The following is a 26331-nucleotide window of genomic DNA, read 5'->3' as shown; positions in this document are numbered from 1 at the left end:
ACTTCACTTTCTTATCTATTAGAGTGGTTCATTTCACGTTTAGTCCACATTGAGCAGAGTAATGTGCTCAGCAATCATTTTGACTTCATTTTTTAGAAATTTGCTATAGACATTCTCCTTAAGTATATAGTCATTTGCAATGTAGAGGCTTTACTGAACTACAATTTTAACAGATATCAAATTTTATGTGTGCTTATTATGTACAAACACCATTCTAAGCACTCCACATACATTGCCTTCTTTAATCGTCACAAAAATCCTGAGGTAGATTATATTATCAGCTATATTTTTCAAATAGGAAACTGGGGTATAGAGAGGTTAAGGAACTTGCCCAAGCCCCCACAGCCAGTGAGGGATGTCGCTGACACCGAACCAGATAGTCTGATTCTTTTCACGCTCTTGTTAGTAGAGCAAGATTTGTTTTACCACAAGCCAGATAGCAATGTGCTACTATTTCCAACTTTTTAATTGTTTCACTCACTGTCTCAAAGTAAATGTTTGAGTCTCCAGTATGATTCATTTGACTGCTGTTTTTCGTTTGCCTTTTCAGCATATGCTCTCCAAAGTGGGAATGTGGGATTTTGACATTTTCTTATTTGATCGCTTGACAAATGGTAAGTCACCCCAAAGAATCTTATTTCCAAACACTGTTATTCGTTTTCCCTTCTTTTTCCACTTTCTTAAGTCTACAGCCACTCCGGAAGGGCCAGGCCAAGGGAAAATTAATTCAGATGAAAAGTAGGGACTATATTTGGCCTTAGAACCTTAAGACCATTTTCCTTCTGGCCTTGATGATCCCAAAGGAATTTGGAAACCACACATTAGATTCTTTCCTCACAGACTACTTTGGCCACATCCAAAAGGAGGCTTTTCATTGTTAGCGAAAACTAGAAACACTAAAGTTCATATGACCAGGCCTGACCCCTGTAGGGCAGGTGTCTGTGCATTTTCCTTGAGGGAGCTGAAGCTCGCCCAATGCAGGTCTTGTTCAGATGTGCTCGGCATTACTGAAGGAAAACACCGGCTGATGACGCAACGTAAAAGTTTAGGATGTAGCTGAAGGGGAAAGTAGACATTGCCACTGGTTTCCCATTTAGAATCTTGGTGCCTATAAAGACTTTCTTAAAGAAAACAATACAATTTGGTTATATATTCGTCTGCCCATTAAACAAATACTGATAGGCTTAGGGAGCCAATGAAAGACGTCATATGTGATGCTGACCTTCACATGCCCCACCGCATACCAGGCTTATACTTTAAGTCATTACAGATGGTTTTCTCACCATTCGGTTACTTGACAAATAACATACAGTTGAGAGAAACAGCCTAAGAGTGTGAAGCAGAGCTTTACACTGTGGAAAGCTAACTAGACCATATAGCGACAGAGCCCACAATCTTATATTTCACTTTGCTTAAATCAACTGAGAAATGAGTACCAGTAGATGAAAGTAACTGTGAATAAAAGGATTGGTTCAAAAGAGGATAATCATGACTCTCATAGGGATATGAAATGAGCACATGTCAAAGATTTAACTCAATTAATTAGAGATATAAGATACCATCAAGAAAGAAAGAACGAACGAAAGAAAGAACAAAAGAAATCTTGCCATTTGCAATGACATGAATGGAACTAGAGAGTATTATCCTAAGCAAAATAAGTAAACCGAGAAAGGCAATTATCATATGATCTCTCTGATATGAGGAATTGAGAGGCAGGGTAGGGGCCATGGCGGGGGCAGGGGAATGAAACAAGATGGGACCGGGGAGGGAGACAAACCATAAGAGACTCTTAATCTGAGGAAACAAACTGAGGGTTGCTGGGGTGGTGGGTGGGAGGGATAGGGTGGCTGGGTGATGGACATTGGGGAGGGTACATGTTATGGTGAGTGCTGTGAATTGTGTAAGACTGATGATTCACACTCCTGTACCCCTGAAGCAAATAATACATTATATGTTAATTTTGAAAATGCTAAAACTAGGTGAAGGGAAAATTCAAAAAACAACACATATATAAACAGTAAGAAATGCTTAAATGAATTTATTAATAGCTGTAAAACTGCGAAGAGGAAGTCAACTGTATTCTGTTGTCAAACCGTGATTCTGTTTGCATGTTATGGACAAGAATCACTTGCAATGCTATCAGTTATCTACAACTTCGAGAGTCATGAAGTAGCTCAAAGACAATGGAATCTGTGGAACTGCAGGATCAGGTGCCCCAGAAGACTGTGCTTAGGCAATACTTAGTTTTCCACTTAAGACATCCAGTCATCATCTTGGTCCACTGCAGTCTTTCATAAATTCTCTAATGCTTTTAAAATACAAAAAATCATTACTCCAATTACTCAAATTATTCAAAATTCAAAATCATTACTCTGTAGTCCATCATATTTTCTAAATGCTTACATATTTTCCAAATACTAAATGTATTGCTTCAATTTTGCATCTCTGCTGGCTTAAGTTCTAAACTATCTCCTTGTCAGATCTCATCCTGGGTAACTTTGCCTGGGAAGAACAAGCTCAGATTCTTTTTTTTTTTTTTTAAGATTTTATTTATTTATCTGACAGAGAGAGATCACAAGTAGGCAGAGAGGCAGGCAGAGAGAAAGAGAGGGAAGCAGGCTCCCTGCTGAGCGGAAAGCCCGATGCGGGACTCGATCCCAGGACCCCGAGATCATGACCCGAGCTGAAGGCAGCGGCTTAACCCACTGAGCCACCCAGGTGCCCCGAACAAGCTCAGATTCTTAAGGAACGTGGTGACTTATATATCTCTGTAGACGTAAGAATCAGATGGAAGCAACTTAAGGCACATTGCAAGTAACCATTAAACTATGTCTTTAAAAAATACACTCACGTGGGTGGGTGGCTGTGTCCCCACAATAGGAAGACTCTTAATGCTTTCATTGCCTTTGATGTAGAGAAAGGTCTGACCTAGCTTGTTTCTTTTGTACAATATGAAAAAACCTAGGACCAAACCATAAGAATAATATCTTTTATATTGGAAAAAATTCAACTCTAACAGGGAAAAGGAGACCTACCAGAGAACTTTCATTACAGAAACTTTGGATCCTTTTGTCAATCTTGATATTTTAATGGTGATAAAAATGAGTTAAAGCAGGTGACTGTTTTCCTACAGGAAACAGCCTGGTAACACTGCTGTGCCACCTCTTCAACACCCATGGACTCATTCACCATTTCAAGCTAGACATGGTGACCTTGCACAGGTTTTTAGGTAAGTCCTCATTTCCGTATTCCTACCTCCTTTCCCCTGAATAATGGCAGTCCATAGTATTCTTTAACATAAAGCGGCAACAGTGATAGCTGGAAAATGAAGATCACAAGTTAATCTTAAATTATCTCATCTTAATTTTAAAATATGGTTTACCCCTTTTAATCAGTGAAAAAATTATTTACTCAATTAGCTATGTTTACAATAGAGAAAAAATGGTATAAAGAAAACCATGTGACCATTAAAGAAATTACAGATCTGCTTACCTATCAGCAAAACCCCAGTAATGTAGGCCTCAAATAATTCCAATCTGGACATGAGCTGTTAAAAATCTTCAATAGGCTTTTTTTTTTTTTTTTAAATATAAGAAGAACTACTGTTTACATAGAGCCCACGATCTACAAGATGTGTTATTTCTCAGTGTGTTATTTCTAACCGTTTCACCAACTCTGCACGTTGGGTGTTGTCAACGCCATTTGGCACACAGTTAAGGAAAAGTAGAAAGAGGTTTCATAACTTGCTCGAGATCAACAACTTGTAATTGGCAAAGCCTCTGTCCAAGCCAAGGTCTGTCTGACTTGAAAGTCCGCCATGTTTCCGCTCCATTCCGCCCCATCACTCTCTATCAAAAATAGCCCCAGTTCTTACCGGACTTAATGCACATGCTTATTTATCTGCCAAATTATCCAGGGCACATTTTTAGTCACCATATAACTTCCTACTGCCACTTAGCATGTTTCTGGCTTCTTTGTTGTGCCCTATGGCTGTGTTTTGAATTTTGAAGCTGACTTGATGCCTTGTTGCCTCCAGAGTAAAATAACAGTGACATGATAGCAACAGAAGGAAGGACAACCAGGCCTATACAGTGCTTACGTGTGCTGGGACTAAGGACTTGCATATCTTAACAACATTTCATCCTTACAGCAGCCATTTGAAATTGGAGTTATTGTTATCCCCATTTTATAGAGAAGAAAACTGAGGAAACGTATGGTTAAGTAATTGGCCCAACCACAAACAATAAGGGAGAGGGCCAGAGTTGAAATCTAATTGTTTTTAGAAACCTGTAAAATAATACGTGGCACGAAAGAAACTTTTGAAACCAGCTATGACATGGCTCAGTTCCAGAAACACAACAACCTCAGGCTAATTGAATTTAGATTTCTTAAGCAAAGTAATGGCCACAAATGGCCCAAATAATTTTTATTTGTCTAAAGGACAACACAGATACTTTGGCCCACAGAGTAGTGTAAAGAATGAAAAGATTTGATGGCAGAAATAACACCCAAATTCAGGGCTAAACTTATAAAACGGGCTGAGACAATATGGCCACACTTGCAAATCTGGACATTCTATGCACACTGAACATACCGCACCCTAACCCATGGCTATGAGCTAAGACAGGCTACCGGCTTCTGTAATTTGCAAAACAAAATCGCCTCACTTATGCCTCTACTTGGTTCCAAGAGCACTCTGGTCCTTACATTGGAAAGGCGTGAGAGATGCTAGCTTGATCCGAATAAGATAGAAATAAAACCAAGGAGTTCACCATTGGATCAAAACAGTACATTGACTTTCTGCCTGAAGAAGCCTCAGATTTGCTTTGGTCAGTCTTTGCTAGTCAACTGCTAAACCAATCTTTGGATATCAGGGGCCCGATGCTACTTGGGCTCTTTAAAGGGAAACCTCTTTTATGGCACATATTACTCATAAATGGCAGCAAACTTAAATAATTAAACTATGGTGTGAAATAAAGTTGTCCTTTTCCTACATATTTATTTTTCCTATGAATGAAAGCCTTGATGCGCGCCAGAAGGGGGTGATTGATGAAGGTGGTGAGGAATCCCAGGGGCCTCGCAAATCCTTTTAGCCTTTCTCCCGTCTGCCCTCCCCCCTCCTCTTCACTAAAAACAGCCCAGTAGAACTGCCAAGCTTGCAAACCACGTTTATTTTTAAAGGATCCCCAGGCTGCACATTTTGGAGACGCTGATATTTTTAAGCAAAAGGGATCCTCGATAGGTCTGAGCTTAGTCTGCCCTTCCTGTTTTGGTTTTAGCTGATTGAGTTATCTGTTTGCCTCCTAGTCATGGTTCAAGAAGATTACCACAGCCAAAACCCGTATCACAATGCTGTTCACGCAGCTGATGTCACCCAGGCCATGCACTGCTACCTGAAAGAGCCAAAGGTAAAAGAAGACCGGGTGCCTCCTCAGCCATCTGGAGATGTCAAGTAAACTGCCTAAGTCCCAAATCACACAACATATCAAAATAACTGTATGGGTCATTCACTCTAAGAATACAAATTATTTCTATGAAAGTTCCAGTATCCACTTTGGAAGTTATGTAATACACATGAAAGAGGGTGGACATTTCCCTAGGGTTTTTCCCCCCATAATTTCTATACTTTTCAAGATTGCACTGAGGACAAAAACAACCCTTTCTATGACAATCTACATCTTAGATATCTTCAAAGCCCTCAAGAAATTAATTGTTTTGTCTTGGACCTCTGCCACAAATGGTGCCAGTGGTGAAATGCTCTGGAAAAAGTCTCCCACTGCATGGGTTTTGACTGAAAAATAGAATCAAAACTCTTCAAGACTGAAGCTCTATTTCCTACTAAGCCAATGGGACATCCTGATGCAAGCCCAAGAGAACTGGTCAACTTCAAAGATCCCAGAGCAAGTGTGTTCTGAAGCAATAAAGCAATCCAAAGCTAAAAACGTAATAATAATAGTAATCATGACCTGAAACCTCAGCATTTCTCGACCATATATAACTAAATTGGCTTAACATACAGGATGTGTTTTCTTACGGTTTTTCCGAAAATGATATCCTAGTCCAAGTCTCTCTGTTTAGTTTGACCAGTTTTAATACCAATCACTAGACATACAGATGCCAGACAGGCATTCCCAAGAGAAAACTGGGTAGATGCCTCATCCTTGTAAAATATCCCATTAAAGTTGTGTTTTTTCATCTGTAAGTTGTCTGAAAGCTCTAATATATCACACAGTAGTATACTTAAATTTAGCACTGGATTCCCATTCTTCTGCTTGTTTTCATAGCTACCAAAAAAATGACAGATTCTTACACATTCCCCCACTATTTACTACACATTGAAGAAATATGCAAATTTTGTAATTCAGCCCACTCTTGATTCTATATGTACAGTGGCAATGATAGAGTGGATGGTTGAAATACACAAATGGTTTTTTTTAAATGTGTCCATTACTTTGGCTTTAAAATTTTCCTTCATTCACTGCTTTCTCTCGGAGCAAGGCTAACTTCAGGCCCTGCCTTCTCCCTGCTCAGCAGAGAACAGTCTTCACAACAGGCAACACCACTCACTACACCAATGAAAAGAAACAAGGGCAGCAGTACAAAGAGGAGGGTGGTTGAATGAACGATCCAGAAAAATTTGACTTGCCTAATTACTTCCCACATGTCTTTTTTCCCCCCTGCAATTCCATGTGGCTATCACCTCACTGACTGCTGCTTTAAGAGGGTAAAGGTTAGGATGGAAAGCCTGAAAAATACTGCCACAATTCAGACAGTTTGAGTCAGCCAAAACAAACGCTAACCTATGTGGGAAAACACCAATCAATCTCCCAATGTGATTTTTTTAACAGCTCGCCAGCTTCCTCACACCTCTGGACATCATGCTTGGACTGCTTGCTGCAGCAGCCCACGATGTTGACCATCCAGGAGTGAACCAGCCATTTTTGATCAAAACTAACCACCACCTCGCCAACCTATACCAGGTAAGGGAGCTCAGTGTTGAGTCACAGTTCAGCCAACAGCCTTTGGCCCTGGAGCCTGAGTCTCACCTTTGGAGACAGCCTTCCTTCGGGATCAGCCTCAATGACAAATTCAGCCAAAGATCATGGATTTCAATAGGTCCAGGATATTTTCCAAAGAAGATTAAATTTGTTTACAAAGGTATCCGAGGAAATCCGTTCTCTCCAAAGCAGATTGGAAATTATGCGAAGGAAAACAGGATCTCTGAGCCTGCCCTCTCAGGATCTGAGAATATGTGTCTCTCTGGACACCATCTCATATTTAATGGCCAGTTGAAACCAGTCCTTGTAGGACTTCTATAAATGATAATTCCCAGGTGCAATCCTAATTTAAACTATGTCTCTAAGACTATTTCTGAACTTGACCGGCCTCTAGGTCAGAGGTATGTTATCAAAGATAATAGGCATACTTTGTTATTCTAAGGTAGCTCAGCAGCATGAGTAGGTTGGCCTAGAGACCTTTTATCTCTGATGTTATTTAAGGTAGTAAAACTTGTATCAGAGATGAATAACTCCCAGAATTTTCAGGGTGGTCCTTTGGAACCTTTGGTTGTCATTCACAAAATCATTCTGTACAAGGTAGCCATTGATCTCAATTTTAGTAGATCTTTTGAAAAACACGATGCTAAAAAATTCCTGACAGATCTCCATAAAACACCTGCATTATACAAGATGTTACAGCTTGAGGATGCATATATTTCCAATAAAGCATGATCGGAACATGAGAAAAAGCCTTTTCCCATCCATTGATTAGCTTTTAGTGTAGGTGGGAACTGGCATTTCAGTGTTTATGGATCCACCGGTATGTATCCAGAGCTGGGCTCTATTGAGTGGCCAGCCAGCACCTGAAGCCAGGACAGATGTGGCCACATTGAGGGGACAAGATGATAGAACTAAGAAAGCCTTTGATGATGAGCTACAAACTAAACAAAGAAAAATAAAACCTGAAGCTAACTTTCTAAAAGCGTATCAGAAGCTAAATTTATTGCTTGAAAAAAACACAGACATGAACGACTGGACTGAAAACCCCCAGATAGATTTTCTATTCCTGTCAATGCTGATTTTTTTCAAACGTCTTTTATTAGACAAAGGAAATCTATCAACAAAATTTGCTATTTGGTCCCTTCCCATATAAAGTAAATGCTTACATAATTCTAATTTCTTGTCATCAAAGAAATCATGTCGATGAAGTTTAAGTATCTGCTGCCACTGACCGATTGATACATAAAATGAGGGTCATAAAACTGCACTTCAGCATGTAGTATATACAAAACATGATATGGATTCATATCTAGATAGGAAGTTAAAAAGAAATATGTCAGATGTTAAATATAAGAAAGTCATAGAATTGTGTAAGAATTAAGTACTCATTGCTAATTAGCAAAAATTGATTCTCCAACTAAAAATACTGTCTTGTTCAGCTATTAAAATTGTTCTCAAAAAAATGGATTCCTTACTCAAACATTTGAAGTCCAGGTAATTTTTAATAGTTTTTATTTTAAACTCTTTGTTAAAAATAAATGTTCCAATATTGGGATGCCTGGGTGGTTCAGCCACTTGAGCCTCTGACTCTTGGTTTTGACTCAGGTCATGATCTCAGGGTCGTGTGATTGAGCCCCACATAGGGCTCTGTGCTCAGCACAAGTCTGCTTGAGATTCTTTTCCACTCCTCTTCCCCTCGCCCTGCTTGTGCATGCATACTATCTCTTTCTCTCTAAAACAAATAAATAAAATCTTTTTTAAAAAATTAAAAATAAATATTCCAATACAACCAAATTCTGCAGTCTTTTCAATACAACATACAGTCTTGCATATTTTTAATCAACAACTATTTATTGCATATATCATATAATATACTAAGATCTAGGAGTACAAAGATGGATCAAGTATAATCTCTGCCCTCAAACATTTGTTGAAACTCAGATGCTCAAAATGTGCAAAATCTAAGACTTAGTCTCAGTTTGAAAAAGCTTTGGGGAGTTAGCTAAAGATACACATATAGATAACATTTTTTTAGGTCTTTAAAGAGTAAGGACCTGTTCTGTTCTTTGTATTCAAAATTGTTATTATAATAAAATGAGCTATTATATTTTCTAGCATTGAATTTATCCATCTGGATTGTCTGGCCAGATCCTTGAAAGGGAAGACAAGGATCCTTTTGATAATAACTAGAAAGAGTTGGGATATGGGACTTGAAAATCACATGCAGGATAAATCTTCACCAGTCTCCTCATCTGGTCTTAGGATCTCTTGGAAGCTATTTAGAGACCCTTATCTTTAGGTTTTAGAAATAGTGTTAAAAAAAAAAAAAAAAAAGAGGGGCACCTGGGTGGCTCAGTGGGTTAAAGCCTCTGCCTTCGGCTCAGGTCATGATCCCAGGGTCCTGGGATCAAGCCCCGCATCGGACTCTCTACTCGGCAGGGAGCCTGCTTCCCTTCCTCTCTCTCTGCCTGCCTCTCTGCCTACTTGTTATCTCTGTCAAATAAATAAATAAAATCTTTAAAAAAAAAAAAAAAAGGAAAAGTGTGTTGAAGGCAAAAAGGATCACACAGTATCATAAAGATATTTCCACTATCTTAGAGCTCACTAGGATAAAAGCTGAAATTTTTATCAGCCAAATTGGGACATAACATATTAAAAGTAAAAATGTCAAGAGGACCTGAAAATATGATGAGATTTCAGTTCTGTCCAAAAAAATTTCTTTTTTTAAAAAAAGATTTTATTCATTTATTTGAGAGACAGAGAGTGAGAGAAAGATCATGAGCAGGGAGGAGTGGTAGAGGGAGAAGCAGCCTCCCTGCTGAGCAAGGAGCCTGATGCGGGGCTTGATCCCAGGACCCTAGGATCATGACCTAAGCTGAAGGCAGATACTTAACCGACTGAGCCACCCAGGTGCCCCTTTCCAAAAAATTTCTGATGCCTTCTATATTTGGCTACATACCATTATTTATTTCAAAAATCAAAGAAAATTCTATGTAAAATATAGTTCAACAAATTATATAACTAACCTTTATGTAATGCTTACTATGACTCAAAAACTGTGCTTAAACACTTCTGAGGCATTATATGATTTACTCTGCACAACAGTCCAGTTAGGTGGGTACGATTATCATACCAATTTTCCAGAAAAAGGAAAATTGATACTTAGAAAATTCAAGTGTTTTTCCTGAAAATAAATAGCTAATTAATGGCAAAGCCAGAATAAGTGTTTTGTCTCCAAAGCAGAAGTGACTCAGCACTATACACACGGCCTCTGAAATTCACACGGATCACCTATTTTCTGTGCGCTGGGCACTAGGAGCCCTCAACCAGGTTTCCTCCTGCAGTGAAGGAGATAAAGGGGTTAGAGCCGAGTGGCAAGCGGAGGGACTCTGTGAAGTACTCTTCAGGACATAGCTACAAAGGTGACAGAAAGACAGAAACTGGTGCTGCAGATGGCCTCGGGGAGGGGGGGAGCCTCAGGGAGGAAGAACGGTAAACGGGGCCTTGACGTGTAACGTTCTGAGTAGCAGAGCTGAGGGAGGACACTGGAGGCAGCATGAGCTGGTGGACTTCAGGGATTTAAACCCCCAACTAAAGAATAACTGAAAACAGACTCTCTGTGGCCATTAGCTGAGAATAGGAACAGCCCCTGCTCTCAGATCAGTGTCTTGGGCATATTTTCATTAAGTGTATATTTTCTCTTTGTAGAAGCTTTTTCTGTAGATTAGCTACACAGAACATGACCTGAGGCAGAAAATCTCTGCTTTGCACCAAGTTGTTGATGAGGAACTGGCATGACTTCAGGTTTTCAATTTCAAGAAAAAAGGATGATGTTACCTAATATATAAACTGAGCCAGACAATTAACAACACAATGTTATTTAAAATCTTGGCAAATGTAGACTTTCAGCCTACCAAGAACCTGTTGGTTGAGACATGAATGAACTTTCAGGAAACTATATGCAGATTTTCCAAGGATAGACCTATGCACTTCTTTCCAGGGTAAGGATCCATAATTTACACCATATTTTAAAACAAGTTGACCATGGTAATGAATAAAAAATATATGTATATACATTATATATATATTACAGAATATATTGTGATTTTGTGTATATGTGTGTATACATACACACATATACACAAACAAAATTACACACACCCCCGTAAACACATTTGGTTAATGAGAATCCAGTAGAGAAGATGTGCCAGGAATTATGTGGGCTGAGAACACCCTGTGCGTGACTTTCTGCAATCTAGTTTTTCTATAAATGAGATAAAATGGAAGAGAGCTTCCTCTCCCTCCTTTTGTTGGCTGTGCTCTTTTAGTTCTAATAAATAAGAAGATCATTGCGTAACACCCAGCCTGTGCTTCTGCCCCGAGATAAAGAGAGAGCCAGGGCAGCTGGAGTGAAGGCCAGGTCGGAGGGCTCCCTCCCATTGTCTGATGTCTGGACCAGACTCACTAGCTGACCTGCCAACCCAAGTTCAACATGAAGGTGAAAAAAGCACTTCCACCTGGCACCTCTCTCAGCAGAGTAGAGGTCATCCAGATGTCCCCGGTGGACTGAGAGAGAAAGGAACATGGGAGACATCAAACTGAGCACTTATCTTCTGTCCCTCCACCTGCAATCCCCTACCCATGTGCTCAGCAACTGGGCAAAGTAAGCATTTAATCTGATAGGATATTGATTATCACAACAAGGAATATTGCAAAAAGAATCACTTTCAGTTCCTTTTCAAATGTAATTCCTTTTGATAGGGCCTAACTTATCTAACATCTTAACTAGTGACAGAGCAGCCTAATGAATAAACTTAATCATTGTTCCTTACAGTGTAATGTAATGTTCCATAATATTAAATTCTATATTGTCTTACAGAAGTTTATAATCATTTTTCTTAGTCACTTAACACAAGCACTTAGAGCAGGTCAACTTTTTTTTTTTAAAGATTTTATTTATTTATTTAAGAGAGAGAGAGAGCTTGGATGGGGTGAGGGGCAGAGGGAGAAGCAGACTCCCTTCTGAGCAGGGAGCCTGATGCGGGGATCGATTCCAGGACCCTGGGATCATGACCTGAGCCAAAGGCAGACGCTTAACCGACTGAGCCACCCAGGCATCCCCCATCAGCATATTTGACCACTATTTGTTCTACTGACTCTGAACCATAAATAGGAAGTTGACAGAGCCAGGAGAAATGTTCCTACCACATGGTCCTATGACCCCTCCTCAAACAAGCAACTGCAAAGATGATACAGAACCTCATAATTTCTGCATACGAACGGTGTTGGGGCCAGTCATGTGAAAATTGCAGGAAGGAGGCTTAAATTGGATTTTCTGTTTCATAAAGTTTCTGCTGCTCACAGTGCGGTAGCTTGTGTGTGGCCTGTCCCGGGCCCTCATCTGAGCACGGGCCTGCCCCACGGACAGCAGTTGGTGTCCAGGTTCCTTGGTCTCAGAGCAGTGCTTTGGGCAGTTGCAAATGGAACCAGAGAAAGATGTCTTCCAGCAGGCAGGAAACTCGGCTGTGTTACAGCTTCACCGGGGGCCGAGGTCTTGTTTAGGCTCAAGGAGCTTCTGTCCCTCTGAGCCCTCCTGGGCTGAGGGGCTTAAGAGTTACGGAGGGGACCCCCTGGCTTGTCAGGGAAGAGCCCAGCAACTCCATGGTGTCCTCAAGTCTTGCTTCCCCATTTCACGAGCGAGCAAAAATGAAAACGCACTACTATGTTCCTGTTGTTTTTCTTCCTGTAATGTCCTTTTTAAAAACGTGTCATTAACTCGGATTCCTGTGATACACCAGACTCGGTTTATCAACATATTTTAATCGAAGAAAGCGTCTGATAAACAGGGGAGAAACGGTTGAAACCTGCCTTGCATGAGAGCAGGTCTGTTCTGCTGGATTCTCTCTGACAAATAGACTCTTGATTTAATTTGAAAACCTGTGTTGGTGGTTTATTAAATGCCTGATGTGATGTTATTCAGGAACAAAGGGATTGTTTTGTTCTTAGAGCAGATAGTACTTGATAATTCAATATAAAGGGAAACATAGGCTTTGCCCCAGGGGTTTTAAGAGTTTTATTTTTTTCAAATTAAAACTCTAATAAGTTATGCTGCCACAATGGATAGGTACTCTTTCAATTCTAAGATGAAGATTATCTTTAAAAGTACAAATGTAAAGAGTTTGGGACATGAGGACTCACTGTCGTTGGGATAATGCAAAATTGCTGAGCTAATACTTCTTCAGGGTAGACGGACAGGGTACCTAATGTGGGACTCCAAGCAGGATGGGGGATTTCAGTGGCTATTAAAGTACACCTGCATTTAGGATGACTTTCTTCTTTCTTCAATTGAGCTTTTTCTGCTATTGGTCTTTGAACCACTGTGAAAGCCAGAGGGGTGTGTACGAGCAGAGCTATCCCGCTGTTAGTGAGGACACAGATAACTCTGGCCGCTTCCTATGAAGGACCAGGATATCCCCGCCTGCTCACAGCACCCTCTCCCCGAAGTGCACGGCACCAACATCATCCTGGGGTCCACACACAGCCTCGCCCGTCTCCAGTCCTCCCTCCACTCTGCAGCCAGCACGAGTTTCCCGAAACTCAAATCTGACCCCACAGGTGACTGCTTAAAACCCCCTTATCCTCAGGATCAAGTCCAAATGTCTTCACACCATTTACAAACCCTGTTGTGCTCATGCCATGCTACATTCCCAGCTTCACTTTCTGCTCTGACTCAACTCGGCCTCCGGGTATCCTCCAATCGGAACTACTTTCAGATTCCCAAACATGTCACTCATTCTCTTATCCATTCAACAAATATTCACGGAGAGTTTAATACATCCCAGGTCCTGGGTCTATGGAAGATGATCCAAACAAATAATAATCCCTGCCCTCCTTCCTTTCTAACTCACTCATCCTTCTGAGCTCAATTTGGACATATCTTTTTCCTGAAAGCCTCCTTTTTCTTTAAAAGCCCATTTTCCCTGCTCCTCTTTAAGATTTTCCAGCCCTTGGGGCACCTGGCTGGCTCAGTGGGTTAAGCCTCTGCCCTCGGCTCAGGTCATGATCTCAGGGTACTGGGATCGAGCCCCGCATCGGGCTCTCTGCTCAGCAGGGAGCCTGCTTCCCCCTCTGTCTCTCCCTGCCTCTCTGCCTACTTGTGATTTCTTTCTCTGTATCAAACAAATAAGTAAAACCTTTAAAAAAAAAAAAAAGATTTTGCAGCCCTTCATTACTTACCCTATCCCACTGCTCATGTCTCTAAATTGCCATTGCCCGGTTGGCTGTCCACACCACCACCGGCCACACTGTCTGCCATCTTCTGGGGACCTACCTCCTTCTGTGTCCTCCCTTGGCACCGAGCACAGTCCTGGTGCTCAGTGAATGTTTGTTGGGTAGGAGGAAGGTTGCTGGAGGAGTAAGTAGAAGGATGGATGGGTGGGTGTACAGAGAGGACGCATGCAACAGGAAAGACAGAATCTGACTAACGCCGAGAGATCAGGAATATTGGCAACAGGGAGGACACCAGAGACCCTGAGTGGAAATCTGCCAAGCAGAGGCAACAGCACTCAGACCAGAGAGACCACCAAATCAAGGCATGCACTTCCACTGTCCATTTCCTGTTGGTTATTAAATTCTTACTACATGAAGAATGAAAAGCATTGATTGAAAAAATCTTTATAATCATCTTATTTGCTTATCTTGGAATTGACAAATGCTATCGGATACATGTTATTTTTGGAATCATTTACTTGATCCTGGCTATCTGCAAATGAGTAGTGGGAAAGAGCCCATCACTGTAGTATTTTTAAAAATCTCTTTGGCTTCCACCTAAATCTAAGGATTTCCCAAAAGAAGACCCCAAGTCTGGCTTCTTTCGGGTATTGGCCCAAAAAAATGAACAGAACTCTTTTCATTTAAACTCTTGCAGTTATTTAAACTCTTGCAGCTACTGAACTTTCAGGTTTCGGAAATTAATCAGTCAGTATCCATTCGACAAATATTGACTTGTTTAAGTGGCACTGTGCCACAGACTGGGGCTCAAAGATAAATAAGATACATTCCCTGCTCTCAGTGGTGACCGTGTATGGCAGCACTTTTCAGACCAGGCCTGTGCGCCCATGGGGATACATGAAGATTTTCCACGGGGCACACAGGCGTGAGTAGTGCTAACAGAATCCATTTGAAGGCCCTTAAATTGACCTGTCTGGAATGTGCTTGCAAGGCAGTCAAGCCAGCTCTCCGTTTCAGCTACTCTCACTTTGCAAAAGAAGAACATATTTCTTACCCATTCTGCAGATTGCATAGTACCCTAACTGTACCAATTTGCATGTTGTTCCAACAAAGAAGAAACTAAAAATATTCAAGAAAGTCTCCTATAACTGACATATTATAACTCTCCCAGCCACCGCATAAATTAGATGTATGGCCAGAAAATTTTTTTTCTTAAGCACAATTTTTTTTCCAAATTGGCCATATACATGTATCTTGATCCCTTATTACTAATAATAACTGCATTGTAAACTCAGGCTGGAAAAATATTTATTACTTACTTAGAGCCTGACATTTGAAATGTTTGTTAAATTAAAATGTCAAATTGTGTACTTATCTTTGTTGCAGAGAAATATGATAGGTGACAATAAAGGAATTTCACACCTAAAAATATATTATGTTAAGATAAAATTCTATGGGGAAATAAAATGGGAATATAAGTTCTAGACGGGAAAGAATCAATTTAAAATTTGAGTTAGAATTTAAATTTAAATTTGAGTTAGAATTTAAAATTCTAACTCAAAAAATAAATTACACATGTGTTTTTTTCAACAGGTGATAAATAGGTATTAAATGCCATTGGTGTTTAGAGTCCCTTAGATACACTTACTATAAAAAGAATGATGCAATGATTTTGTATTAAATCACCAATAGTCACGAATATGCAGGGCACTCCCTCTTGTGCTATCATTGAAATTTGTAGGTTTAGATATCAATTTTTTTTAATATTTTATTTATTTAATTGACACAGAGAGAGATAGATCACAAGTAGGCAGAGAGGCAGGCAGAGAGAGAGAAGAAGCAGGCTCCCTGCTGAGCAAGAGAGCCGGATACGGGGATCAATCCCAGGGCCCTGAGATCATGACCTGGGCCAAAGGCAGAGGCTTAACCCACTGAGCCACCCAGATGACCCTCAATTTTTAAAACTATATGAAGAGCATGGTTTCTCAAAGTTACTTCAAGAGTAAATGAACAAAAACCTGTGAAGATCACTGATACCTGGGAGCCAGGGAACAAAGTTGTTATAAAGTGTCTCAGACACCAAGACAGAGGCCTGGGTTTGGGGTGGAAGAGGGAGCTGTCAGTTCTGTTTAGAGAACTAGGAAAATCTTTCCTAGCAGACAGCAATGGTTTATCTCAAAAGTAAGAAATGTAGGGGGGGGTGGGGTGTGCGGGTACGTGGGTGGGCATGTGTGGGCAGGTGGGTGTGAATACAGGCCCACAGGCACACACATGTATTTCTGACTTTACTGAGGTGTACTCTCCTCACATTTTTGGAGTTATAAAATTCTTTATTATCACTCTTATCCAAAAACCAAGCAGGATTACAGACCAAAACATTGAAAAGTCCTTTCATTAACCCTTCCAGGGCAATACGGAAGACAGTAAACTAAACTTAAATTACTTGGTGTTTTTAGTGGTTTAACCGAGGACAGAAGTTTATCTCTATTCGCCATCAAATAAGTCTAGAGGTTGGTAGTTCAGAACCGGCACAGTGGCTTTGCAAAATTAAGGATGAGGGGACCAAGAATCCTTTTAGTTCTATAAGCCGCCATCACTAGGGTCTGACACTTGTCCTCGCTGCACAAGATAGCTGCTGGAGCTCTATCTATTCCTTCTGCATTCCAGACAGTGAGAAGGAAGAATGGGAAAAACAAGAGAGGCCTCTGTCAGAGAAGTCAGTTCCCATTAAACAAGCTTTCTAGAAATCCAACACAACCTTTCGGCTTACATTTAATGAATCAGAATTTAGCCAACTGATCCCACCTAGTTGTAAAGGAGGCTGGAAAATGTTCTCTTTGAGGCAGCCATGAGACCGTCTAAAAACTGAGGCTCTGTGAATGAGAAGCAAAAGAAAACAGATTGAGGGGATGAACACCCAGGAGTCTCTGAGGCTTAATTTTAAAGCAGAGACCACCAGAATGATTCATCAGCATGGTCTTTCCCTTTATGTGACATTCTCTCTCCATTCTGCATTACTACCACACTCCTGCGACTGTTTTATTTTCCTTTTGTTGTTGTTAGTACTGCTTTAGCTTTTTGAGATCTCCACTATGAGGTCCATGTGTCAAACAGACATCTAGAACTCAACATGTCCAACACTGAGGTCCTGTAAACCCACTCCACATGCAGCCCGCCCATCATAGGTGATGGAGGTGCCATCCTTCCAGCTGCTCAGGCCAAAAACACTGCAGTCATCCTTAGGTCTAGACTGACCATTCTCCCCACTTCCACCTCCGCTCCCCAAGCCTCCATCATCTCTTGCCTGGATGACTGCTCTCACCCCCGAAGAGCCGGCTACGCCTCCTTCCACACTTATTCCCTCCAAAGTCCACTTTCAACTTAGCAGCCTCAGTGATCTTATTAAAATCTTTTATCATTTCCTTCCTCCCAAACTCCTGCAGTGGCTCCTTATTTTTCTCAGAGTAAAATCAAAATCTTTATAATAGACAGAAGGCCATACATGATTTGGTCTCTCATTGTCTAACTTCTTATCCTGATACTTTCCTGCTCACATTCCCTCCTACCTTCAAGCCTTTGTTCAAATCTTACATCTTACCCAACTACCTTAGCAGCCCCACTTCCAAAGGCTCTCAGATTCCCACTATTCTGCTCTATTTTTCTTCTTTCCATGCATTTACTGCCTTTTGACATGAAGGCAGTTCTTTTCAGAATTTAAGTATTTATTATGTTCATTGTTTATTATCTGTCCCATTCCTGCCACCACCAGTTCCCTGTCTTGTTCGTTGATGTCATCAGCACCTAGAACAGAGTAAGTGCTCAATATTTGTCAAATGAGTAAAATAATTCGTTCAGCAGCTTATTTTGCAAATTAATAGAAAGCACTTTCTCTGTGCAAGGCTTAGAGTGGGGTGGATACAAAAGGAACAAGACAGGCTTTCTACTCACATGTAGCTTATAATCTGGTAAGCGCATGAATAACTCTAACACATGTCAAAGGCTCTGAGTCCTCCAGGACTCAGGACTTAATGCTAAAAGAAAGAGCTGCAGGACTCAGAGCAAATCAAGTTTGCCTCTGACTGGAATGATTCCCAATGGCTTTGTGGATGGAGTATTTGAAATGGATTTTGAAAGACAAATGATAGGTTGATAAGTAAACACAGAGAAAGAGGTGTTTGAGGATCATAACTCACCTTGGAAGACATGAAATTAACAAAAGAACACTGAAAGGACAGTCATATATAAGTAATTTAATAATTATGTCAATAATGTTACCATCTTACCAATGTGGCATCATTTATGTGGACCATATGAACTTTATAGGAGAGAGATAATGATATTCATTCATCTCAAACGTGTAGGAACAGGATGGCAGTTGAGATAACTTTCCGAGAGCACTGAATGCTGAGCAGAGGACTTTGGCTTCATTTATCTGATAAAGATTATCATGTAGGGTTTGGAGCATGGGAGAAAGCAGATGGCGTAATCATATCGAAGTTAGGTGAACTCATTTAGGTGAACTCCTTGAATTGAGGGCAGCAATTTGTCTTATTAATCTTTCCATCCCTAGGACCCACCATAGCACCTGGCATATTAATCAGTACTCAAAAAATATTAGTTTATATTTCAACCAATGATTAAGGAGATGGTTAAAAACAGTCAAGTGAGCGAGTCACATTCTGGCCACTGTAGGGAGGATGGATTGCAGGAGGTTAGAAAAGAAGGATACTAAAGCCCTAAAATAAGGTCACTTGAATGCAAGGAAGGGATGGGCGTAAGCATCACCACGTTGGAAGAACCAGCAGGTCTAAGTGGATGTGGGGGCTAAAAGCAGATGAGCGATGAATTCTTTCCCAATACAACCTCAATCTACTCAACTCCCAATATTCCAACTACAGGATTTTTCAAATTTAAAGGTAAAAAGGTGAAATCAAATTTAAAGGTAAATGCCAAGATTCCAATGTGGGGTTAGAAACTAACATCTCATTAAAACAATCAACCATAGACTTTTAAAGCAACAACTTATAGGTAATTTCTGGAAAATTAAGTGAAACTGCAGGCATTCCTCGGTTTATAAATGTCAGGCTTCTGAATGTTGTGGCCACACAGAAGAGAATCTTGGGAGGCAGCAAGGGCTGTGTGCAAAGCTTCGGCCTTGAGAACCAGCAGGCCTGGGTTTAAGACCTTCCTCAACCACTCACTAGCTGTGCAGCCCTGCAAAGAAATCTGAAATTTAGTATCTGCGAGTTAAGGATAAAAATAGTAGACAGCTAGATGAGGCCTGAATGAGATCATAGAGATGGCTGGCACAGAGTAGGCGCTTCATAAATGTTCGTCCCCCTGCTTTTCTTTCCTCATTCTCTGGAATCCACAGAGTCACCCCTACTTCCAACACAGTTCTGGCCAAAACATACTTTTATTTATAATGACTGTTCCACGAAAATTTGTTTTCGTAATCATGCATTCTATTGTCTTTTATTCTATGCCAGTGTCCAGGCTCACTCAGTTTCCTTCCACTTTCCCAGAGCTCAGCTCCAAATATGGTTTTACCAGCAAATTTCCCAAGTATCCTTTTATCCTGTCTCCAGGAAGATTATTAATGAAGATGTAAAATCAGGCTGACATGAGTAACTATGCTTAAGGCAATCCTCCAGACTCTTCCGTTCCACTCAACAGGGATATGGTGTCATTTATCATTAGGTCTCGTTACTGTGTCTGATCCCTCGGAAAACTTACTTGCCTCCACATCTACAAGAATTAGTCTAGCAAGTGAACGCTCACGAGTGACTGAATGAAATGTCACGGCAGTATAGAGCATCCCTTAAGTCACGCTGACCTATCACTCTCTGCTCTCATAAATCTTTGCAATCAAAACAAATTAGTCTGACCTGTTATTTCGAACAAACATTCTCTTTTGTTGTGTGTGGCTCATGCCCAAAAGGAGATAATGGACCAGTTGATAAAAGTCACCAAATCTCATCACCAGTTCAAACACGGTCAGGTGGCGAATAAAGAATAATAATTCCTTGGTGAGGGGAGAAAGGAAGGGCAGCGAAGCAGTCTATCCCAGATGCTGCCTCATGAAACTCATTCCTCAAAGTCCTGGAGGGATATCACAGTCTGGTTTGAGACCCAAGAACAGTGGAGGTTTTCTTGAATTTGCTTTATCTTAACGGATCCTAGCCTGTATCCCTCACGGGGATTCTCTGTTGGGATTGGCTGAAGAAGCTGAGCATTGCGTGGGTGGCTGAGTAGGGCAGGGGGCGGGGCACAATGGTGGGATAGTTTCCAGTCTCTCTCTGGGCTCCATTTAGTCTCCATATTATTTTCCTTGCTTCTTCCCTCTTGTTTTTTGTTTTAATTGTGGGAAAACAAATATAATGTAACGTTCACCCTCTTAACCATTTTTTTAAAAGATTTTATTTGACAGAGATCACAAGTAGGCAGAGAGACAGAGAGAGGGGTGGGGGGAAGCAGGCTCCCTGCTGAGCAGAGAGCCCCATGTGGGGCTCGATCCCAGGACCCTGAGATCATGACCTGAGCTGAAGGCAGAGGCTTTAACCCACTGAGCCACCCAGGTGCCCCCTTCTTAACCATTTTTAACTGTACAACTCAATGGTATTAAGTACATCACCACCATCCATCTTTCGAACTCTTTTCCTCTTGCAAAACTGAAGCTCTTTACTCATTACATAATCACTCCCTATTCCCGCCGGGCCCCTGGCAACCACTCTTCTGTCTATATGAATTTGACTACTCTAAGTACCTCATATATGCCGTCATACAATGCCTTATTTTTAACAAACGCTATCTTCCTGTATTTTGTGTAAGTTTATAGCCCCATCTGAAAAAAAATGAATAAATAAATCAGAAAAAAAAAATAAAAGCAAAAATATTTCCTGGGGTCTAGAGGGGTTCGATTCTATATGCATCGAGTCAGTGGCGAGGTCACAATGCTTGCTAATTCGCATAACACACAATGGATTGTAAGAAATAGTTGCTATTTAAACAGTTAGCTAATGCAGCATATTTAAGATACCAATAAGGTCAAAGGAGAGGTGGAACATAGCCAAGGTTCCCACGAGGGAAGGAACGTCAAGATCATTGAACAAGGAAGTAACCGTGGATTGAAACGCGTCCCTAAAAGGCTAAGTGCGAATCTACTGACCACGAAGGTTATTGACAAAGCTGCTTCCATAGCATAGCGGTTCTCAAACTTTAGTCAACATAAAAATTACTCACCACAAACCTACCAAATCAAAACTATCTTGACTGGGACTCAGGAATCTGAATATGTCACCAGCCGCCTGGCTGAACCAGACACAGAATTTTCTCAGTGGTTGGTGCCATGGATCGGAGCTTGTGGGGCCTGCCTCACAGCTGAGTAGTAAAATCTTGAATTCTGTTACACCATTCACGCACAGACTCGTGGTATCCATTATTACCTATTTTTACCTGTTTCGCTTGTTTTCTTCTACATTGAGTGCTACCTGACTGAGCTACCAAAAATGGGGGCAGGGGCAAGAAAGAATGACCCACCAAGGGAGGGACAGCAAGGGCCAGCCCTGCCACTGTCCCGCCACTGTCCCATCATCATTATAAGCCTGCGGTGGTTTTATTTTCTGTTTCTTCTCTCGCCTGCCTCTTTGTCACCAGGGATAGACCAGCTAGAGGGCAAACACTGGCCTCAGGGAAACAGTGTGCGGTGTGAAAGATCAGAATCTGACTTCTCTCTCATTTATGGCTTTGATTTTCTTTCTTTCTAGAATATGTCTGTGCTGGAGAATCACCACTGGCGATCTACAATCGGCATGCTTCGAGAATCGAGGCTTCTTGCTCACTTGCCAGAGGAAATGACGTAAGCGGTGTAGAGATGAAATGTACTGATGATGTCCACACCTTAGAGATAAGCCGCTTTCTCTAGGGCACGCTTGAGACCCCAGGGTTAAGGGCACGGAGCCAGCCGGCTGTGTTTCCTGCCTGTGCTCGGTGGTTGCCCCAAGGAGATTATCGGCGTCAGTTACAGCAACCCAGAACCCGAATCTCTCTGTGAGCTTTGAAAGGCCCTTGGATGGTCTCTGACCTAACATCAGGAAGAAGGATAATAAACAGCTCTCAGCTTTCACACTCTTCAGCATCAATGCTTGGCTTTGTCAAATTCCTGTCTTTTATGTTAGCAACAGTGTCCTCCCACAAAGATCCAAATAATAAATATTTATCAAGAGGGAACACAGGAGATCTTCAGCTAGATTTAAGACTAGTTCAATAAAGTTGGTTTTGTAATGGCCGGTCTTAGCAAACACAGAAGTCAGAAATTCTTTCCTGGGATGTCTTTTGTTGAAGTAACTGAATTGGCCCCAGCCATTGTGGGGGCCATTAATTTACCTATGTCTCTTGCATTTTAAACAGAAGGGGAAATACTAGTTTCCTGGTCCACTGTTTGTCCGTCCAGGTATTTAGACCAAGTCCTAAATCCAAGGCCAGTACCTCATTTTCCACATGGTTTCGAGTTAACTCCTGGAACATCCTCCAAGGCCAATCACTAATTCTGTCCTCTTAACTTAAATGCACAGAGCCCAGGACAGCTAGAGGAGAGTAGATAGACAGATCCATGCACCCGTCTTTCTGAGGGGGCGTAACTTAAAGTCAAGCACCGAGTTGCCTCTCTGCAGAACAGGCAGTGTGCTCTGGGCTCCTACGTGTATTCCTGGCCTTGTGACACTATCTTGCTGTTTCCTAGCATCCAGAGGAATGTGGCATTTGCAGGAAGAATTTCAGTTCTGATCACTTTTTATCTCCTGGAATGAAATAAAACCGATCATCATGCAGGGATTAAAAACCCGTGCCTTTTGCTAGAACAGTTGCAAAGATCCAAAGAACTAAACGCAAAAGAACTAAAAACTCGAGTAAGAAATCAAGTAAGAAGGAGAAGAAAAGAGGAGGGACGTGTCAGGGACAGCTAAAGGAAGACGAGAAGGGAGAGAACGAGAGAGAACAGATAGGAAAGAACAAAAGTAAAGGAGGAGAGGAGGGAAAGACTTGGGGCCAGACTGTCTCTGTCGTGCCCACCTTAATCCTGCTGGCTGCTCAGTTACATTCCTTTCCTGAGATACGTCTACTCATCCCTATGGATTCCAGAAAAAAATGCCATGTTTGTTACGTCTCTGTGGGATGCCACATTATAGATCGCTTTTGTAGGAAGAATAAATGTTATGCAATAGTAAGAAAAGGGGTATGGGGACAGGTGCAAGGGTCAGACCATATATGCTGTTGCTTGTATGTTCCTGCTCTCCACCTGACTGGGGATGACAGATATTTACTTCATACCTAAGCCTTCAACTCTGTGTGCTCTAAGCACCCTATAAAATAAAGGGATATAAAGTGTGACACTGTGTACCTAAAACATGGAGGGGTGGGGGAAAGCGGAGGAGTAAAGGATAGTTTCAAACGTAAGCGATCATCAGCTTCATATAGACTGCTGTACGCAGATGTTATAGACAAACCTAAATATATTGAATTTTTGAAGATGAATTTTTTAAAAAATAGTTATGGATCTTTTCTTCTATTGATGACCTTCTATGTGTGAGGTAAAGCTCTGATTTGCTTGTTTTTCCAAAATATCTCATTTTCCCTTCTACCGTTTGTCAACTACTCTATCCCTTGCCTACTGATTTTTTTAATGGTGTCTTAATTACCCATGATTCTTTTTTTAAGTTCCAGTGTCTTTCCTGCTTTCTTTTGTTCCATTGGTGTATCTCTCCATACCGTAGGGTCAGTCACTGTTATTGTCTTCCTTATTATTACTCTCCTCGTGCCCTTTCTCTCTCCATGCAGAGCTGAATGTTTGAGTTGGTTTCCACTCTTTAAGAGCACAACCCAAACTCCTGCGATGCTACCCAGTTTTTTATGTCCCTCTTAAAGCATGCATTTCTAGCCAGTTTTCCGTCTTTAGACCCATGGTTACCACGGGAATGTATAAACTACCACCGCTGTTCGCTGGGCAGTTACTAGCACCTCCGGCCCAAAGACAGAAGTGACCGGGGGTCAGAGAGTCCCCCTGGGCTCACAGGGACTGAACTCTGGGTAACGAACAGAATCAAAGGCAGCAATTAGAGTCCAGGCCACCTGTTGGTGGCAGAACCGATCACTCTCCTCCAAAGGATTTGCTGTGTGTGTGTGTGTGTTTTCTCTTTCCCTTTCGTGGATGCAGACAGGATATTGAACAGCAGCTGGGCTCCTTGATCTTGGCCACAGACATCAACAGGCAGAATGAATTTCTGACCAGACTGAAAACTCACCTCCACAATAAAGACTTAAGACTGGAGGACGTACACGACAGACACTTTATGCTTCAGGTAAGCAACAGCCACCCCGAAGTAAGCCACCGCCTTCCTTGCTGAGTAAAAACACTTCGCGACCTGATCAATCACTTTAGCACCTGTGAGAAGGCTTTACCCCATGGAATCAGTTAGAGAGGTGACCAACTTTATGAAAAGCTCTGAGACCCATGAAATTTTTAAGTGGCTTCCAAGCAAGCAAAATCTGGGTTTCGTGTCATCAAGTTGATAAGCCCTCACTTTTCCATACCCCGTAGTGTCCACAAAGTAGCCCCATGGGGCAACCGTACGTGGTAAGAACCTACCACGTTTTGTGGCTTGATGTAAAAGTGGCCCCTGTGATAGCTGTGTGACTTAGAAATACTGTTTCTATAACGCAAAACTAGGTTATATTAACTGTAGTATGAACGAAATTGAAAACCAAGTAATCTTCCTTCATGTAAAACCTGTTTCTTTTTTTTTTTTTTAAAGCAGATGTTGGGATTTTTTTTTTTAAGATTTTATTTATTTATTTCACAGAGAGAGAGATCACAAGTAGGCAGAGAAGCAGGCGGAGAGAGGGGGAAGCAGGCAGAGAGAGGAGGAAGCAGGCTCCCTGCTGAGCAGAGAGCCAGACGCGGGGCTCCATCCCAGGACCCTGAGATCATGACCTGAGCTGAAGGCAGAGGCTTAAACCACTGAGCCACCCAGGTGCCCCTAAAACCTGTTTCATCAAACCCTACTTTACTTCCTTTTATTCCTAAATTCATATGCTCACAAACCAGTCTTAGGTGAATGAACTGAATTGTGTCAGGGCGACCCTTTCTGCTTCCTTTTACGGCAAGGAGCCATCTGGACATGAGAACAAGAGGACAGGTGGACCCCAGGAGGGCAGATCTGAGCTGGTATCCAAACCAGAGCCTTTTCTTGTATTTTCTCTTGTCTTGCTTCCTTCCTTTTGACACAGAAAGCCTAATGGATGGACCCTGGATTCATCTAGGTAGACCAGCTTTACCCAGGGAAATGCAGCTGCACAGAGCAGACTGAACGGGGCAATGGTTTTGTTCCACGCTTTCCTGCTGCCCTCTGTGGCTATCCCTAGGGCTCCATCCTTCCCAGGAAATGCCTTCCTCCCAGCTGTAGAACTAGGTTTCCTTCCTTCTTTTCTTTCCAAACTCATCTTCTAGTCCCTGAGTGCCACAAAGATCAAGGTATCGGGTGTTCAAGACTCCCAGCCAAGTTGGGAGTAGCTGAAAGAATTGGCTGGCACACTTGCATTTCAAAAGCAAAGCTTGCTACGGCCAATGAATTCCCAAAGGGCAGATCCTGGAGGCGACTTCTGCCCCTCACCAGCTCCAGCGTGGCCTGGTGTCCCTGACAACCAGGAAATAAGGAAACAATCAAATTTGTAACTTTAATATGATCAGGGCATTCCCACATGCCAGCATTGCCAGCAATTCTGTGATGCCAAGGAACTGGGTCAAAACAAACAGACTTTGCTGGTGGCCAGGACATACTAGTGGGGGCCCAACTCAGCAGTCGGTGGTTAAGGGAGAGAATGGACTTTCCTGAGAATTCAAGGTAACCCTCTTAGAGTCAGCATTATTGACAAAAGCTGGCGTCCCAGATCCAGACCAATGTGAGGTAAGCTTTGAATTAGCTTGGGGCACAACACGCTCCAAGGTTTGACAGACCTTAGCTCCCTGGCTGGATAAGCAAGTCGGGGCTCACTTGTTATCCACAGACACAGGCACGAGAGCCCACACAGAAGTGAAGGGATCCACGGC

General features: G+C 41.7%; 1 protein-coding gene across 1 annotated transcript in view; it reads left to right on the top strand.

Annotated features, from left to right (window-relative positions):
* PDE7B (phosphodiesterase 7B) overlaps positions 1-26331 on the top strand; it is a gene marked incomplete at both ends in the record, with an annotated part of 142683 nt that overhangs the window by 107711 nt on the left and 8641 nt on the right. The window contains 6 exons of the mRNA XM_080805902.1: positions 551-614; positions 3134-3229; positions 5308-5408; positions 6849-6980; positions 21995-22086; positions 24439-24583. Coding sequence (XP_080662028.1) covers positions 551-614; positions 3134-3229; positions 5308-5408; positions 6849-6980; positions 21995-22086; positions 24439-24583 — 630 coding nt within the window. The remainder of the gene's footprint in view (positions 1-550; positions 615-3133; positions 3230-5307; positions 5409-6848; positions 6981-21994; positions 22087-24438; positions 24584-26331) is intronic.

This window comes from Martes martes (genome assembly GCF_963455335.1).
Source record: "Martes martes genome assembly, chromosome: 6".
Taxonomy (NCBI): Eukaryota; Metazoa; Chordata; class Mammalia; order Carnivora; family Mustelidae; genus Martes; species Martes martes.
Note: the sequence above shows the minus strand (reverse complement) of the source record. Positions and strands in the feature narration are given on the sequence as shown.